Source organism: Rissa tridactyla, chromosome 1, assembly GCF_028500815.1.
Source record: "Rissa tridactyla isolate bRisTri1 chromosome 1, bRisTri1.patW.cur.20221130, whole genome shotgun sequence".
Lineage (NCBI taxonomy): Eukaryota > Metazoa > Chordata > Aves > Charadriiformes > Laridae > Rissa > Rissa tridactyla.
Window position 1 is genome coordinate 211560206 of NC_071466.1, and position 18841 is coordinate 211579046.

Sequence of the window (18841 nt, forward strand, 5' to 3'; positions counted from 1 at the left end):
CTTACTTTAGAGACTTAACGTGGGAGAGAGTGAGTTCAAGTGACTGTGCTGCATCTAATCAGTGTGTTCTGCAGCCCTTGCTCATTTGCGTTAGTGGATCATTACTGCAGTCACCGCGTGTATATTGTTCTGTAAGTTGTTCTCACTAAAAGCAATGTCCCGCTTGTAAAGTAAGTATGAATATGACTGATGAAAACCAGCTCTCTTCCCAGACTGATTTGATGTGCTGCTGGCAGTAGCGTGTTTTGCTGATTGCTCAGCTGTGATCCTGTTTCACCTGTTTCCCGTGCCTATCTGTGTCTAATATATGTACTTTTATTAGGGGAATTTTGCATGCAGTTTCTGTGCTTGTTTGCCCTGATATGAACACGGTCACACCAATACAACAGTGTCTGTCTCCATAAGTGCACTTTGTTAAAAGCGAAAACTGAGTAGAGCAGGTCGTACCATTGTGCAGCTCCAGGTCATCAGAGCCTTGAAGCGTCTGCTTAATATTAAGCATGTAAATAGCCACATGAAGTCTAGCAGAGCAAATTCCCAAAGTTGAGAATATGCTGGGAGATCTTCCAGAGGTGTGATCTGGGGGTGGTATACTCCTTCCCCCACCGAGCCTCTGGCAGTGAGCAAGGCGGCAGAAACGCATGCTGCGAGCAACAGGCAGCGAGAAGCCCCTAAACGCCCAGGCTGGCCCTTTCCTGTAAGCAGCGATTGCAAGGAAAAGAAAGCGAATAGCTCTGGGAAGTTAAAATCATGATGATACTTGCAACTCAGTGTCCTGCATGAAATGTGACCAAACAGAGGAACCGCTCCTGTCTCATTTGTATTTAGATTATAGGAATTACTGACACAGACGAGCTTCCGGTTTTTATTCCATTGCGCTGTTTCTCTGAATCAACACCAGGAGGACAAAACCCCATTCCAGGGGGTCAGCCTGGTACTTTCTCACTACAGTTGGTCGATTTTCATATCCAGAGAGTACCACCGTCCAGGTCAAAATGGTATGCTGGCTGTAAAGCAGCAAGGCGTGTTGCAGTGCCGTAGTGGGGACACAGCTCGGGTTGTAGTCTCCCAGCCAAGTGGGATGGACTCCTGTGAGGAGTTGTTCGGTGTGTGGAGGCGGAGGAGTAGCCAACGCAGTGCTGTCTCCGCATTCCTCTCCATGTAGCCAAACCAGAGCCTGAGTCAGCGAAGCCGCACTCCCAAGAGAGCAAGCACGGCTCCGTGGTTGTGGCCAGGGCTGGGCAGCACAATGTATGTTTTTAAGCCCTGCCTCTGCCTGTGGCTTCCTGTCCCGAACAAGCCATTTAACCTCTCTTCGTTGTAGTTACTTGTCCCATAAAGGAGGGAAATTATACATTTGAGGGGGTATCGACAGGGTTAGTTCCATAGCACATGTAGCATGCGTGGAGGGAAGTCATGGAAAAAACACCCCCAAGGGCCATCCCTCATAGGTCGCCAAAATACAGCTGTGAAAAGCAAGTCCACAGCTCTGACCAACTAAGTCTGCAGACTTTCTAATAACGGGGTCTGCAGTTTTGATGGGAAACATGGACAGATCCCAAACAGGGGAGAAAAAAAAAAGGCAATAATTGCTTTTCATATGAGAAGATGAACGACTTGCAGAGTACGTTTCTGAGAATTCAAAACGAGTAACTGTGTTTGAACTGAATAGGATGACACCAGAATTAAAGCTTTAGCCATTGTTTGAGTACCTTAATGCCATAGAGCCTTATATGCCGACATACTGCAGTGGTCTGTGTCCCTTAAACCAACATAAGGCATCCAGAGTTAGATCTCCTCGCCAGCTTCAACTTCAGGAACACCTCCCAGCACAGCCTTCATTCCCTCTCCAGTGACAGGGGTGAGGCAGCCTGGCACCTATCCTCATTAGGACCATCAGCCGCTGTCCTGTTGGATCCATGGAGAGTTTTATCACAGGAATAATACTCATAACGGGACATGGTCGTCTGCTCCACTTGTATGGAAAGGGTAACAGTGAAACATGAGATCCTAGTTGTCTCAGAGCTTGTTTGCGTTGGCCACGGCTGTTTTCTCAGAGAAATTTCACTCCAATTTGTAGCTTCACAATTTGACTTTAACACATTTTGCAGCACTGAAAAGGCCCTGACACAAGAGCTGTTAGCTCTTTCCCAGGCTGAACCTGGCCAGCAGTTCCCGTTTCACTGCAGAGCTTTGCTTTTCTTTCATTCTTGGCTCTAACACAACTTTTTTGACCATGTACCTCCTCTCCCCACGGTCACTTCCAGTTTGGGGCAAGGCAGTAGCCCCCAGGCACCTGAGGAGAGGTGGCCAGTGCAGGAGGGGAACCACTGCCTTGGCAGGCGTGAGGACTTCCAAGTGCTGGGAAGAGAGTTGACCATCCCTTGCACTGCACAGTAGAGCTCCTGGGCTGTCCTGCAGCGTCACCTCCACGTCTGCATCGCACAGAGTGCCTGCTGGCTATGGACTGTGGCAGCCCCTCCACAGTACGCCCTGGTCCCCAGGCTGTCTCTTGCACTGGCACCTCTTCGCCATCCACATCCCTACGTGAAAGGCTATAATGGAAGTGTCACATTTCTGAGCTCGCTTGTGTACTCGCATTCATTTCAGAATCGTACTCCGCCACAAGACTTTTGTTAACAGACTGGAAACGAGGACCTCATTTATTTGGGGCTCTGTAGATCAGTGGCTTGGTTTACTCCAGCCAGAGCTACATCCCTGCAGCGGGAGGAGTTCTGCAGACCAGGGTGCTGCAAGCCTGTGTGTGCTGGTGCCAGGGGCTCTGCTGGTGGGGTTAGAGTTGAGGCGTGGGGAGGAATAATCAAGCAGTTTTGTGCAGCTGTGAAAGCATGGGGAAACCGAACCTGTGGTTTTTGCTAATATTTGAGGACAATTGGGAGTCCCACAGAGGAAACATTTAGCTCTTATTTTTCCTGTTTTTATATTCACTCAGCTAATCGCTGAGTAACATTCTTCTCTGCAGGGCACTAGGCAGCCCTCTCGGGGTCTCACAACTCCCCTTTCCCATACTGTGTGGCGAGTCCTGCTACATCTGTCTACAAGTGGGGAAGTCAAGGTACCTGAAGAGTTTCTCCCACATTCGCTAAAGCAGCTATTGATCCTGTGGATCTTCAGTTGTCACCTGGGTCCTAAAGCCAGAGGTAGTGCAGGGTGTGAGGACTTGGCCTCGGGTGTCTCAGCGCGTGATGAGACACGGAGGATTCACACGTGCTTTGGCATTGGTGACTCCCCTGAGACACGTAGCAGGTCAGCAGCAGCTCAGCCAAACCCAGGAACACAGTCTGAACTGGACAAACTGGATGATCTTTACTGTTAGCCCTCTGGAGCTTGCTAACTCAAGGAGTTATTTAAAATAAATGCTCTCCTGCCTTGGTTAGCTATTTATTGCCGTTCTTGAAGCATTTTTTTCACATTAGCACAAGGGTGCGCACAGTGAAGACAGCAGCTTTTACTATGAGGTCTGTGATAGGTTCTACCACAGAAAACAATCCAAGGAAACCGTGGTGTAACCCCAGTTCCTTCTTTTCTCCTCTCTAGGGCATCTGTGACCAGGAGGACTTTTGGGCATAGTGGCATCGCTGTGCATACGTGGTACGCCTGTCCAGCACTAATAAAGTCTATCTGGGCTATGGCCATTAGTCAACATCAGTTCTACCTGGACAGAAAGCAAAGCAAGGTAAGCCTGTTGGAGGTGGGAAGTGCATGTTGCGGTGGGTAACTCCTTCTCACGTCCCACGGTCCTGCCCTCCCTTTCCACTTGAGATCAAAAAAAAGGCAGATTGACTCAAAATATCTGCTGGCTTTGGCCAGATTGAGAGAATTTGTATCGAGTTCATGTCTATGGAAGTGAGGATTGAGGGAACAGTTGTACTGAACTGTGGCCAAATTGGAGGAGCCAAAGTTCGCAAGCAGATAGGGTTGTGTCCCTGTCTGGTTGATTTCCACATGTCTTCTGGTTCTTGAACTCTGACAGTTAGGACAGCTTCCAATAACTGAGTTCAGAGTAGCTTCACACTCTGCACCTGTTTCTGAATCCTTCTTGCTGTCCCTTGCTTTTTGCTATCATATTTTCCTAGAAATGAGGGGTAGGGATGTCATTTCCCTCTCCATGCAGAGTCTCACAACAGAAGGAGGGCAGCAGGATGCGGATAACCTGGCCTTACAAGGAAACTCTTGATCTGGTGCTGCACAAAGGGCTGCTCAATACACAAAAGAAACCACCTTGAAACCAGAGGAGTGTGTGTTCTTCCTCTAAGTCCTTTCATCATCAGTAATTTTAGGCATACCCAGAGCAGCAGGAGATCGCTTTGATCACTTTGAGACTACTTTGAGACAGAAGAGAGATTTCTTGTGCAAATGCCCCTCTCCATGTGAGCATGCTGGTGTAAAATTTACAGAGAAGGTAGAGTCTGTTGAGTGGGTACCTTTTTATACAGCTGCCCGCATTGCCCCCCATCTCTGGTGAGATGGCAGGAATGTGCAGCGTGATACTCCTCCAAATGATTGAAACAATTTTAACATCTTGCTGTTGCTGAAAGCACTGCCCGCGTTTTCAGGCAGGGGCTGCTCCCTCCCTCCCTTGCACAGGCCCTGGCCCTGTCAGGTCCCTCCCTGAGCCAGTTCAGCCCACTAAACTGGCAGACAGATATTTCTTTTTCCTGTTTTTCTTTGCTGCATTATTTTTCTGCCAGTTAAATGAATTGATTTGGCTTGCTGAAATTGCGTGAAGGGCCAGCAGTGTGCTATTAGTCCAACTCACTCTAAACCCTTCTGACATTGCTTCCCCCCGTCGTGATCTCGGTGACTTTGTTGTAGAGTCGGTGGGACTTTCAGGTGCCTTGGGTCACACCCACTTTGGCCATGTCCCATCTAATGCAAAAAACCAGGATTCACCGTAGTTGCTGTGAGCTGGATTGAATTTAGGGGTGTAGCTAACTTCCCGCCCCTGCCTAAGTGCCAGCTGTATATTTGCACGCTCATCGGATAGCAGGTAATGCTTTCCTGCCCCCCTCAGCAACACCAGGGCAATGCATAGCCCTCTCTGTTTTGCTCTCAACAAAGACAACTCAGCAAACAAACAAGTTTATTTTGTTTTACTTTTAGCCAGATGGATTTTGCTGATCTAGCTGCAAGGTATTTAGGTCACAAGCAACCAGCAAACAAAAGGAGATTCCCTCCTCCTCCCATTTTTTTAGTAAGAAACTGGGTCTCTTGAATGCCCAGGACTTCCCTTCAGTGACTTCTTTTGTTGATGGCAGATTGTGTTTCAATCTGATCTCCCCTTTCTCACAGGCCTACAGACAGCGCCACCCACCAGCCCTCGTTTGTCAACCTGTCACGTCTGTGACCATGTCAGTGTGCTTTGTCACAATAATCCCGGTGGTCACGCTGAGGCTTTGAAGTTAAGGCATACAAATATTTTTGTCCCTTTCTCCTAAGGAAGCTGGTATTTTAGTCTCTTGTCCTCATCTTTCACGTGACACTGTCAAGATTGATAGATCCATCAATTTTAATTGATCTGTTCAACTCATCCTGCTGGTCACTTCGGGACACTGTACTCATGCGCGCTTTGCTTTTGAAAACCAGTAGGACGTACTCCAGAGTGGGGCAATGTGAAATGTCTTCATTTCAGCTCTCAAGGGCTTAGACAAACATTTATTTGAGTTTCAGGTCGCATGGGTTCGCGTCCCCTTAAATCTCAGTCCCCGCTTCAGCAGAATCCCCAACTTCAAAACAAAGATAGATATTCCCTCCTTTCATGTTCAAACTTGGCATTTCATATCATTTTGACAAAGGAAAGAGAAATAAAAACAAACTTAGAAGAAAAAGCCTGCTGGAGCTCACTGCAACTGAGCCTTCACTCCAGTGATGTAGATAAGATGGCAGGAGATATGACATAGTGATAAAGCAAGCTTGAACTCCATGCTGCTCACATAGCTGGGCACCAGTTGGATCTGGACGGTCTGCACAGCTCCACTAGAAAAGCCTTTTCACTCGATTACAAAAAATAAAATCAGCTTTGCCTGGATTTTGACCCTTTTGCAAGGAAGTGAGGTCCCAGCCTTCTTTGCAGCCTGCCTCTGCATTGAACTCCTGCCAGCTCGACGAGTTCCCAGCGTCTTGCTCCCTGCTGATCTGTCTCTCTCTCTCCCTGCAATTGAAGCGTAACATGGAGGCTGAAAAGATCCCCAGCTTTCTGAGTGAACATGTCAGCGTGCAGAACTCCTGTCAGCTTCCCTTTTTTTCAGGAGACAGATGCAGCAGGACTTCAAGGCATGTCTTTGCTCCGTTGACTGCACCGAGTCAATCAAGCACTTGGCCTAGAAGCCTTGAGAAGTCCCTGTTTCTGGGAATTTCCAACAGCACATTCCTCCAAGTGCAAGGCTTTTTGGGTGAATGAACTGCTAGAAAATAGGCCGAGGGTTTCAAAAAATCACCTGCAGCAAAGCCCCATCATTGCAAACAAGAGGGATAAATTCATCCCTAGTGTCCATCTACTCTTGCTTTTCACTGATGGATTTTTTTCCACCCTCTGACCCTGTCAGAACAGCACTGGGGATCAGTTTGGCCCCATGCTCTGAAATGACTCATGAATGAGACAGTCTCCCTCCATGTAAATGAGACTTGGCAGGTCTGCGCTAAGTGCTTTAAGATTTTTGAGCCTGGAGGGGACCGCAAGGCCCGAGGGAGCGCTAATGGGATGTAATCTAGCTTTCCACTATTGTGCTGTCGGTACGAAGTCTAGCCCAGGCCTCGCGCTGGCTGCTGCTCAGTGGCCTGTGTGAAATGAGTTGTTGGTCTGATTCCTGCCGCTGATGAGGGGCTGTCCAAAGCACAAGACCACCCGACGCTGATTGGCATTGCTGTAGGCAGCAGAGGCAGCAGGGACTGAGCAACATGAAAAATTAACCCCATTCCTTTCAGGAGATGCTCCATCCCAACTGTTTAGTGCAGGACATCATTAGCACAACTGTGGTCAGATCTACAACCTTCACCAAACCTTCAGCAGGCTTGGATTGCATCCTCTGTGGAGGAGCATCACTCTGCCCTGCTGATCCCCTATCTGCTTGCTTCTGGTTTGCTTTTCCTCTCATCTGGCTCCAGTGATGCCAGGCTTTGGTCTTACACTGTTTTTTCGTTTGCCCTACATAGGGCACACTTCCAGCTGCTGGTGGCTTGGCATGCTGGCCAGGACCACAGCCTCCAGTTGCATTGCCTTCGCTCAGCATTTTAGTTAATGCCTAGTTAAACAGGTAGGACCAGAGCGTTGCTCTAATTTGCAGTCTGAATATGAGTGGAAATAAACTACAGGGCTTCTCACTGTAACTATCCTGCAAATACAGGAGAACCGCTGCCTGGCAGAGCAGGAGGGCAGGACCTGCCTGCGCAGACGTGGCGTTTGTACGTTTCCTAGACATCCGCTGCAAGGACTCAGTATATTGGGTTAGGCAGATACTGAGTTTGATCAGTATGGCTGTTCCTGGGGTTGTACAAGGTATACATAACTCTACTTATAGGTATATACAGCGTATATACACCTGCAGGGGATAAATCACCTGGACAGCAGCAGTCTGAACACTTGTTACCTCCAAAGATCTGGCTTTGCAGCAAGACAGTGGTTCATGTTCAGGCTCCTTATCAAGACTTCAGTAGCAGGAACTCTCGTTAGATAAAAGCAGTGACTTTGCTCTTCGCCTAGAATTAACCTTCCAGAGCTATTTAGAGAACATGTTTCACAGACCTTGTTTCTGAACAGAAACATCAGATCCTAGAAGCTAAAAGAGTGCTATCCTTCTCCTGGGGATGATTTTGGGGAGGAGCTGCTGGAAATGAGAAGTGTCCAACTGGTTGTATTGTTAGTCTAAGAGGGTCAGTACTGGTTTCCTGGTCTGGTCTGGCTTCTTGGTGGGTAGTTCAGCCTCTGCCCTCAAATGAGTGAATGCACACACCCTGTTCCTGGGGTTGTTGTGGAAATAAGCTTGTGAGGCTTTTGGATATCTCTAAATGGTAACGATGGAGCCTATAAATACCCAGGAATATTAAATTATGATAATGCTTCTGAGGATGTTTTCAGTATAAGGGTCTCCCAGTGCTGTCTTCATTTGCAATCTTAAATTAATCTTAAAAATACAGTGTGCAATGGGGACACATTTTACTTCCCTTATTATTTCACTGATTTGCAAACAGAGGCAGGGGATCGCTAAGAACTTAACCTTAAGTGTCTTACCCAAAGCCCCACAGCAAATCAGTAACAGAGGTAAGAGTGAAGCTCAGTGTGGTGAGCATTCAGCCATCAATTCAGCATTAGTTCATGTTAAAATGATTTCTGCTTCCTGAGGATGTGAAATAACACTGAAAATCCCATCATGGCAAGTGTTCCTTGTGGTCTCATCTTGTGTTAGTTCCAGTGGGAACCGATCACATCCTGGTACGTGGATGCCAATCAGCTTCTGATTTGTTAACACTGTGATGAGCTGTGTGACTGGGGCTGAGAGTCTCTTCTAGCCTTGAGGAGGTGCAGAGGTGAATGCTCAGGTGAACTGGGGCTTCACCATCCTGTTGAACAAAAGTCTTTGTGTGACTGGAGAGCCTCGGCACAATGTCCCAACAACTTTCTGAGTTCTGGGAAACAGGCATTGCAGCTCAGCAGCACAAGCCTTGCGGGATTTGGGTGGTGAGCTGAGCTCCAAGCTCCCTCCATCCATGACTGAGGAGCTCACATGAGGGTCAGCGAGCAAGAAGCCAGTTTCCAGGTTGGAGATGAAATAGTCATCTTGGCGTGCCGTGTTACAGACAACAAGCTTCTTCCTGGTTGTTGGTTTCCTCCTTGTTAGCATGGCTCGTTACCTGAAGCGAATTCAACAATCAATACATAAAACAGAGCTCAGAGCATAAGCATTAGTTCAGAAGAGGCAGGAGGAAATTTTCCATGTGAACAGATTATTCCACAATGGCTTAATAAAAAGTTTCCTTATTATTTTTTTCTGAAGTGCTTGGAGATGACCCCTGTCAGAAATGAGATAGAGGACTAGAGAGGCTTTTGAGTTGTCCTGGTGTGGCAGTTGCTATTTTAAGGTGATCCTAAAGCTGTACTGGTCAGAAAAGGGACTGGAAAATTCTTGTGGCCACCCAAGACACCCTCATATGTAGAGTTCTTCTTCCTGGTAGTGCTAGGGATAGAACTAAAGGGCCATCCCTGGTGACTTTGATCGATGTTCTCGATCCTCTTGTTCATGTTAAGCGCCTGGTAGAGGCTGCCAGGAGAATGGACTGGAGATAGATGGTGGACTGCTAACAGTGGGGTATGTATTGCAGAGGCAACGCAGCCACTAGGACTGAGTGAGCCCAACCCTGCAAGCAGCTCCTGTGTTCATTTCGTTGCTCAGTGTCACTCACCCCCTTGCCCTGGGCATTTTCTACCTTTGTTGGCTCTGTGGGCATAACCACAACTGAGCTCACTGCTCAACAAAGAGACAGTCCTGGGGTTGTCTCACTTGAACTTTCTGGGCATCTTCTTGTCTCAAATCCTTCAATAGCCAATGGAGAAAGGATGACATCTTAGGTAGTCAACTCATTCCCACCTAAGATAGGAGGAGGACTAGATGAGTGTTGGAGGTCCCTTCCAACTTAAATGTTCTGTTCTGTTCTGTTCTGTTCTGTTCTATTCTATTCTATTCTATTCTATTCTATTCTATCCTATCCTATCCTATCCTATCCTATCCTATCCTATCCTATCCTATCCTATCCTATCCTATCCTATCCTATTCTTTTTACGCAGTATGTGTTTCCTTTCCCCTGGAGGTGCCTAGATTGTTGACATTTGGTGGTGTATGATGGGTGACTCCTCATAGAGTGGCCCCTTACTGAGCTGGGGCTGGCTGTTGTTTCTCTACTGGCGTAATGTTAATGCTTTGAAGAGGCCCCTCACAGTAAGGCCATTGCATGCGGCTTGTTAGTCTGGACCATAACCTGAACATGTTTTCCTGCCAGTATTTTCTTCCAGCTTCCCATGACAGCCTATTTAAGCCATGTCCTCACTGTGTCTTGGTCCAAAGCTCGTTGCAGATTTGGAAAGGCCCCTCCTGGCTTACTTTAAATGCTAGAGATGGTCTTCAGCCTTTGGGTTTTACACTTTATTATGTTGGCATTTCTGAAGGTTTCTTATTGTATGCGGTAATTCAGTGACTCCATATATAGTTTGTCTAAGAGGGAAAAATGTCCATGGCAAAGCAGAGAAAATAACAAACAGGAAGCAATGCCAGAATTGCACCCACTTAAGAATGTAAAAAGTGCAAAACTGTAGCAGTGAATGCCGTGCCAGATTGCTTCTATTCTTGTAAAATAATACAAGTTTGCTGTGCAGGCTTGTTTCCTGCCACAGCAAAAGGACTTTTTCCTTCTCTGAGCTTTAAAGAAGTACTAGATCATTACTAACTCCTTTGTCCCCGTCCAGTCCAAGATTCATGCTGCAAGAAGCCTGAGTGAGATTGCAATTGACCTGACCGAAACTGGAACGCTCAAGACGTCGAAGCTGGCCAACATGGGGAGTAAAGGCAAAATTATCAGCGGCAGCAGCGGGAGTCTTCTGTCGTCGGGTAGGTCCTTTATCCTGTAACTGGAGAGAATATGGTGGGAAGGGTCATGGCCGTGGTTTAATGGGGAGCAGACAGAAGCTGCACTGCAGAAGTGAAAATCACTTCCCTTTAGCCTTTCTGCCTGTCCCGGTGTCAGTCCATCTCTCAGCCATTGCCCCACAAACAGCAGCTTCCTTCTCTCTCATTGCCGCTGCTCATTTCCTTTTTGGCCCCAGGATGTCATCTCCAACCTCTCACTTTCCAGCTGAGACCTGGTCTCTCTTCACAGTTTCTACAATAAGCACCCCTTGGCACCCAGCTAATCCCTAGGCAGATGCATTTGTGAAGGAGGCACCAACAAGCAGTGAGGAAGCAGTCAGCCACTGCAGCTCACTAGGGAAACTGAGGCTGGGAAGTGGTGAGGTACCTCAGCAGTGTTGAGGCAGGATGGTTTCTTTATAGAGTGCACACCTACCTTGCCTCTCTGTTGCTGGAACTTGGCTGGTACCCCAGGCTCAATAGAGCTATTGCTAGCACTCTACCAAGCTAGTGCCAGGGACCTAGAGGTTTCTTTTTGTGGCTTAGAGCAACTTGCTGTATGAGGAAGACATAATCTGTGAAAGAAACCCAAGAGAAGTTGATACAGAGGAGAACTAGAGCATGAGAAGAGAAGGACCAGGGAGGGAGAGTCAGGAGGTTGTCTGTATTTCTTTGATACTCTTCTGTCAATCTGAACAGGGCAAGCTGTGTGTAAAACAGTGCTAAGTGTCACTCCAGGAGCAGAGCAATGATTCACAGTTTGCAAACAGCTTGAAGCTGCTCAGGTGAGAAGCTCTTCAGGAGGGCAAGGTTGCTCGTATCACCATAATTAACGGTTCCAGTCAATTAAATGTCCTTTGTTAAGCATCACATCAAGTTATCAAACCTGATTGTGTTGAGGTGTGTGACACCAGAGAATAACCTTCTCATGCTTGACAAGGGAAGAGTCTATCTAAGAGCACAAGTGCTTTAAAACTGAATCCACACTGGTGTAGTAGATCAGCTTTGCATCACTGTATCTTTCATGTCTCTTAAAAGCCACTCTTTCCTGCTTGGAAAAGGTCCAGCAAGGGGTTAAAATTTGCAATGCTTACAGAGCTCCAGAGCAGCCTGCTGTGCAATTCCTTGCCTTGCCTACAAACAGAGATGCCTTTCTGTTCCGTAGGTCTTCTTGATGCAGTGTACAATCCACCGTCTGTGCCTCCCATCGCTTAGGGAGTTGCAGTAGCTGAGCAGCTCCCGGACTGGTGTCAGGTTGTTGGAGCTCTTTATTTGTTTGGCATTTTTTCCAGTTCTCCTGCTGGAAAGTAAATAATGTTAAGTACCCCAAGGAAGTTCTTACGGTCTTTCCAAGATCGTAGCCTCCTGGGCACCATTCCCAAGTTTGTGAGAGCTGCTTGGTAGTAATCCTGGTTTCATGTTAATAGATTTCATCTTCCTGGAAAAAAAACACATGGGCGTCTGCTTCTGCTCTCACACTGGGAGCAAGCAGTAGCCAGGTGAAAGCCAGCAGAAAATCAGGCCCAGAAAAGCTTTTCTAGGGCCAGCACCTATCAGGATTATGTGGATGGAAATCCCAAACTGTGAGCTGCCCATGCTTTTATTTTTTGTATATTTTTGCTCCCTGCTCTTCTATCTGAGTGTGGGGTTTGCAGACTCAGCTGAATTGCACTGGTGACTAGACCCATGCAGTGTTCATTGACCAGGTGAGTCATTTCTTCGGTCCTGGGTAGGTGGATCTGTCTGCCTGGACACCTGTGTAGGACTGTGTGAACCTCTGTTTTGGTCAAGGTGCTGCTGTTGGGCCAGGCAAGCATGACTCCCTCCAGGTTCCTGTGCTCTGAAGCTGCCTTTTAGGTCCTATCAGCTGTGAGAACAGGGCTCTCCCCAAAATGTTAAGGAGATCTGTGGGGTTTGCTGCTGTTGTGTGCCTCCCAGCAGCTACAAGGAAGTATAGAGAGAAGGCATCTGACAGAGGAGGACAGATACCAGGGAACTGGAGGTCCTGGATTGTTTCCACATGGTCACCCAGACCCCTCTGCTCCAGAGACCCTTCTCTTGAGCCTGGCTGGCAGAGGTGACCCAGCCCTGTCCCACTGGACGGGAGGGGGCATTCATTGCCTGCCCCACTGGGCACAGTCATTGGCTCCATCCCAGCCTTTGCTTTTCCTCCCATTGTGCCAAAGATTATAGGCCCACAATCACAACAATGATGGGTTATCGCTGTACAGCCTGCGCACAGGAGAGAATAAGTGTAAATGATTAAGTGGCCACAGTGGATTTCCAGGCTATAAATACCCCGAGTGACTCGAAATCACAAAGGCAGGACTGAATCTCTGTTTGCTCCCACTTCCCTACTGTTCTCAGTTCTTTTTTTCCTGGAAATTACTTGTAGCCATTTCCTCTCCCCATCTCACACCTCCTCCCTGAAGGGACTGTCAGCACCACGAGGAGCATGCCGAAGCTGGCATGTCTTCCCTGGGTTTGCAGCAAGACTGCAAGGAAATATTTGTTGTTGCTTCCAGCTGTCACACTGTCTGGCGAAGATCCTGCTGTGCAGTGCGAGGCAGTCGCTGCCCCACATCACGTGCAGTCTCAAGACACAGCAGAGGCGAGATGGAGTCTTATGCTGGGACAGTGACTTCCCCATGGTCACAGCAATTCAAAGCCAAAGCCTAAGCTCCTCTGTGTTTCCCAGGCCCTCAGTCTCAGTCTGTGTCCACTGCAGAGTTGCAACTTTGATACCTGACGCTACCAAGTCCCCTTCTGACAAGCTCACTCTTTAACTTTTGTTCTCATTTTGACTGTGGGCTGCTGTGATTTAATTCAGAAATCTTCTGCTCGGGATCTCTGAGCCATCCCTGGACACCTGGCACAAGATTTGCCCGTGAATAAAAGCTCTGCTTTCACACTGGCATGAACCCTAATCAGAGCCAGTAGAGATAATTATCGGAATGAAATCAAGTTAGGTCTAAGGTGGATTTTTCCTTTGGAGTAGTCTGTGCCATAAGAGCTCTGCGGGGCTCCTAGCTAGTGAGGAGCCCTGTTACTGACGGGGTATTGTTGGACTAAACCCCAGACTGCCTTCTTCATCTCAGTGGGCAGAGGAGACACCACAGAGGAGCACCTCTGCTTTACCTCTGCAGACGTGTTTGAGGAGCCTCCAGCCCTGTGAGACCCGTTCCTTCATCAGCGGTGGAGGTTTCCTGTGCAGAGGCCTGTTTACGTTTGAAAATGCCACGACAGAGCCCAGCCAGCCGGTTCCCTGGCCCCCACCGCTCCATCTGGCAGGGCGGTATCCCAGCTGGATCGCCCTGGTGGGTGTCAGAGCAGATAAACAGCACCCACACAGCCTCCGGCATGGCCCGTGAGCACGGGGGCTCATGAAGACGTAGTCGCCCACAGGATATCTGAGCACATCCTGTGCGGAGCAGCTCCAGCTGGGCTCCCGCACGCCGCGGAGGATATCCTATTTGTCTGGCAGAGACAAGAGATAGCGGTTGTCTGAGATTGTTGGCTGTTGTGCACTGACATCCTGACGCGGTGAGTCAGCCCAGGCTCTGGCACGGAGCAAGTGTGGGGGGACCTCCCCTCCGTGCTCGGGGGACAGCCTTCCCCGCGGACCTCGACCAAACACCAGCGAGCTGGAGCCAGCAGCCGGATGTAGAGTGAAGGTTTTGCCATATTTAGATGTGTTTTTCCTGGAGTAGGACACTCACAAAACGAGAAAGAGAAGAGATGCCTGCCTGGATGCTCTTACCTCACTGCTGCTCAGCCGCCTTGTTGCATCTCTTTTCCCTCACAGAAGCTAGCATCAAGCCTTGGCTCCCTCTGCTCTTCACCATCCCATCTATCCTCCCTGCTTATTTTCTTCTTTCTCATTTATCCCTTTTCCAAGCTGACTCCACTCTGTTAAAATAGGTAGAGGAAATGGGGACAGTGAGTCACTGGGAGGGCTTTCCACTTCAAAATGGTGTGTCACATTGCTGGTCTCATCTCTTTGACAAGCTTTAAAACAAATCTTGTCTTGGAGCTGACACCTTGCAGCCAAGAGTCCCTGCAGAGACACAGCACATCGCCTTGATCCGATCCTTTTGGGGGTGGGACTGACTTGCTTCATGTCCCCATGACCATCACCAAGACTGTCCTGATCTCACCAGAATTGGAGCAATCAGAAACCAGCCCATTAGCACTGGGTGAAGAAGCTCAGTCATGAATTCTGCTGGAGGATTGAGTTTGGCAGGGAGGAGCATGCTCTCCCCCCGTGTTTCACAGCTCTTGTTCTCCTGAATGTGAGTGGATGGAGAAATCGTCCAGAGAGGACAAGTAGGTATCGGAAGATGAGTAGTGTATCCACAAACTAACAGGGTATTAAGTGGGTGTTCAGGTCACCAAGACCTGTGTCCCATCCTGTACGCTAAGTGGAAAGGGCATGTACGATTTCCTTGGCTTCCAAATTAAACCAGCAGCATCAGCTATAAAAACAGCCCCCAATTCAGCAGGTTCCTGGTGCCCACCAAAGAGAAGGCCCTGTGCTTGGTACCTGGTGTCTTTTCACAACCGTTTTGCTTTTTAGGGATATCAAATGGTTCTGCAAAAGCATGTATTAAAATGCAGAGTTTGGTAAATCTTTGCACAGCAAATGGGAAGGAAGCTAAATAATAATTTTCACAGAAAGGTTCAAAAGCCATACAGGGAAATTACGTATTTCAGCAACGTTTCTCCTGTTTACTGCATTAGGAATTATCCCTTATTGTGGGAGATAAAATATCTGAGAAAGCCTCCCAGTCAACCGTTTCTTTTGCAGCACGAGTCTCTTGTGTTAGGAATGATCTTTCAAGACTCATTTTTCTCTGTTGATGATCCCCTTTGGAAGGCAATGGGCAGCCCTGGCTCAGTGAGCATCATATTTAATAAGGCCGATTTAAGGTAGTATCTGCTTGATTGGTTTGGTTTGTGCTGGTCTTTGATTATTTCTTTGGTTGTTTTTGTGGTCTTTTGATTTGTTATGACATTTTTGGGTCAATTGCCGCTGGGTTTAGAAGCAGGTCTGTGGTCACAGCCTTGCTCAAGGCTGGATTAATACATATTTATAAATAAAGAGCCTCGAATGGAAGCTATGGGCACCCCAGCGATACAAAGCACTGTTCTTTGCTCCTTTACAAGCATCTCACATGGGTGTGATTCACTTAACTGATCAATCACCCGTGAGAACAAGCAGAGAATCCAACCCATAAATATCTAATAATGCACACCAAAATAGTTCAGCTTTTAAATAAAATTTCGAAAAACAAAAACAAAAAAACACCACCAACTAGAACAGAACAGTTTTTGAAGGAGAAGCTTCAGGAAGATCTGAAGAAATGAGTAAGTCCTTCAGTATGCCCAAGTCAGGTATAGTCAAGCTAAAAAAATTCAGCATCACGACCCATGAGCCCTGTCCTTTGAACCCTTGCTACGCTGGAAGAGTTTGTGATACAAAGACACACTGGTTAATTTGAACTGGTTCATGAGTGTCAAGGAGTGGTTGACTTTGGTTTCAGCAGTAATCCCATTGCTCAACTCAGAATGTGACAATGCGCTTCCACATCTCCCTCAATTCCTTTGCTTTCTGGGAGGGGTGAAAAAGATGGTGAAATGTGCACTCAGTGGTCACTGCCACCGACCGCGTCAGTGTTGAGACGAGCGTGGTTCTCACACAGGGTAAGCACAGCTGGAGCAGATGCCGTGAACTGTCTGTGCTTGATTTGGGTCTGGACTAGCTCAGCCAGAAGCCATCCGTTTCCTTCTTGTCGACACACCCCGAATCAGCGCAGGCGCCTGGCCAGAGTTTAGGCTATTCGTATGCTTTTAAATGTTTCAGCATCTATGAGGCTGCTGTGGCAACCCACAGTGCAAAAACGAATAGGTTTTAAAAATAAATCCGAAGCTGGTGTGGAGGTAGGGAGCAGAGAGAGGAAGGAAAGGGGAAGTGCAGTTGAAAGGAAAACGTATGTCATTAAAGTTGTCCCAAAAGAAAAAAAAAAAGGGGGTTGAAACATCTGCTGGAATCATGAGCAGCTTTTTACCGGTACTCAGCAGTTTGTTGGCAATTCAGTGAAGAAATTCATCGGTTCAGCTTTCGCTAGTAACTGCTCACCAGGGTTACTACTGAGAATTACTAAATGCTGGAGAGGGCTCTCCCTGCCAGTGCAAATACAAAGCTCCTCTAGAAGGTCCTGTCAAGTTCCTGCAGCACAGATGTGTTTGCAGGATTGAGTTTTGTTGCCCTGAGGGCAAACCCAAATGAAATAAGGATGACTACAGCAACTAAACAAACATCTTACCATGAGGTTGTCCTTCTTTGTCTGATGATGCTCAACCTGGCTGACTTTTAGAGAGCCTTCTTTCCACCTCCCCCACTCCAGGACAGCCCAATAAAAGGTGTAACAAAGCGGGGTGGTGTTTTGCAGAATAAGTGCCCGCTGTCTTCCTGTATGAAAACTGCAGAAAATAGTGATGGGAAAGATCTGTGAGATTGTCTGCTCCCCCTGGGCCAATGAAGAACTGTTTCATGGCATGGGTAGCCTCCATCCTTTTTCAGTTTAGCTTTAACGGTCTGCTGGAATAGTAGCAATGAAAGATGAAGCTGAAAGCGCAGATTTCACTCTGTTCTGGTGCCAAAACAAAGAGCTGTTCCCAGGTTCCTTCCAGAGCTCTGTGAAATGGCAGCAATGTTTTCAACATCCTTGGGCTGAGTGTCTTCACTGTACACTTGGAGGCCGAGCTGCAAATGTATCTAGAAGTCCCCCTTCACCCCCATCGTACAGTGCACAGTAAACTCCAGGTAGAATCCTGTTGTACCTGACTCCTGCAGATAATAAAGGTCTGCTTTCTCCGTGCCATTGCTCTAGAGGGGCAGGGGAGCCCCCAGAGTCACCCTAGGACAGTGGATGCTAAGACCACTGAGGAACCACTGTGAAGTAGGAGGAGCCCCCTTGAAAGCATTGCTGAGTCAAAGGCTTCTCGGCAGGTGTAAACCTACAGTGAACTAAATACCCCCCAAGAAGCCCCTACAAAGCACTGGGCATAATCCAGCTGGTGGATTGCAGCTGGTTCCAGTTTAAGTGAATTAAAGAATCCCGTTGCCAGTCCAAAAGAGTGTGGGTCTCGCAGGGTCTTGTGTCATATCTGCCACCCCGTGGAAGACATCTCAGCTGCCTTAGATCACCTGGACACTTCTGTTGAGGCAACAGCACCCCTGAGCCACAACAGCCCTGCCCGTTCAGCTGGCTCAAGACCCACTATGGAGTTTATTAAAAAGGGATCAGATACAGACTTAGGCTGAGCTCTAGAGCTGTGTGTGGGGCAGAGCTTTAGCGTGTGTGGCGCTGTGGTTCTCAGTGGTGTCTGTGGACAGACATGGGATGCTACCGCTGAATCCACCACAGATACTAGAACTCAGCTTTCTGTAAACCTGAGGTGGATGCTTTGAACCACAGCTGTATCTGAACAAGAGACAGTGATATGAATGAAAAGCATGTGGAGATGGCGTTTGCCCCTTCTTGAGCTTGCTTTTCACCTCATAGTACCACCATAACCTTTATACTCTGTGATGAAAGGATGCACTCGGTTTACGCAAACAAGGGAATCAGAGCAAAGTAGTGACTTCATTATAGACTCATCCCTGAGCCTAGAGGTGCATTAATGAGGGCGAATACTAAGCACATCCTGAAAAATCAGCTGCTCAAGTTGGGGACCCAAAAATGTGTGTAACCAAAGTTGACCCCTCTTTGAGATGCTAGATCTTGGATAGCAATTGATGCACCATCCCAAACCAAAATAAAATCAGGAACACCATTGATAAGGTCCCCTAAAGAGCTGAAGTTAGAAATCCTGTCATGACATCTGAGAAGCAAAGTCTGACTTAATGCACGGACTTACTTCAGTGGAAGTTGTGGGGTAATTCCCACTTGAAAAGTCAACCCATTTGGACATCCAATTTAAATATTTTGACCTACGTCTTCACAAGAAACAGCTACTATCCCAGAAGGACCTATGAGTTACTGTTGTTTTGGTGTGTTTTACAGGAATCTTGCTAGGTAATTTTGTTCCATTACAGTTTTTCATAAAATAGGCACTGTAAGTGGATTGAATTAAATGTTTGCTACTAGGATAATTGCAGTTCTTAAGAAGTCGGCTGTATTGTCAAATGGTTTCTCCTAGGC

The 18841-nt window shown here is 47.6% G+C and overlaps 1 protein-coding gene across 5 annotated transcripts in view; it reads left to right on the top strand.

Annotated features, from left to right (window-relative positions):
• The window catches only part of FRMD4A (FERM domain containing 4A), a 228483-nt gene that overhangs the window by 186554 nt on the left and 23088 nt on the right, over positions 1-18841 (top strand). For all 5 annotated transcript variants that reach the window (XM_054188941.1, XM_054188944.1, XM_054188940.1 and 2 more), the window contains 2 exons: positions 3559-3697; positions 10475-10616. In XM_054188941.1, coding sequence (XP_054044916.1) covers positions 3559-3697; positions 10475-10616 — 281 coding nt within the window. The remainder of the gene's footprint in view (positions 1-3558; positions 3698-10474; positions 10617-18841) is intronic.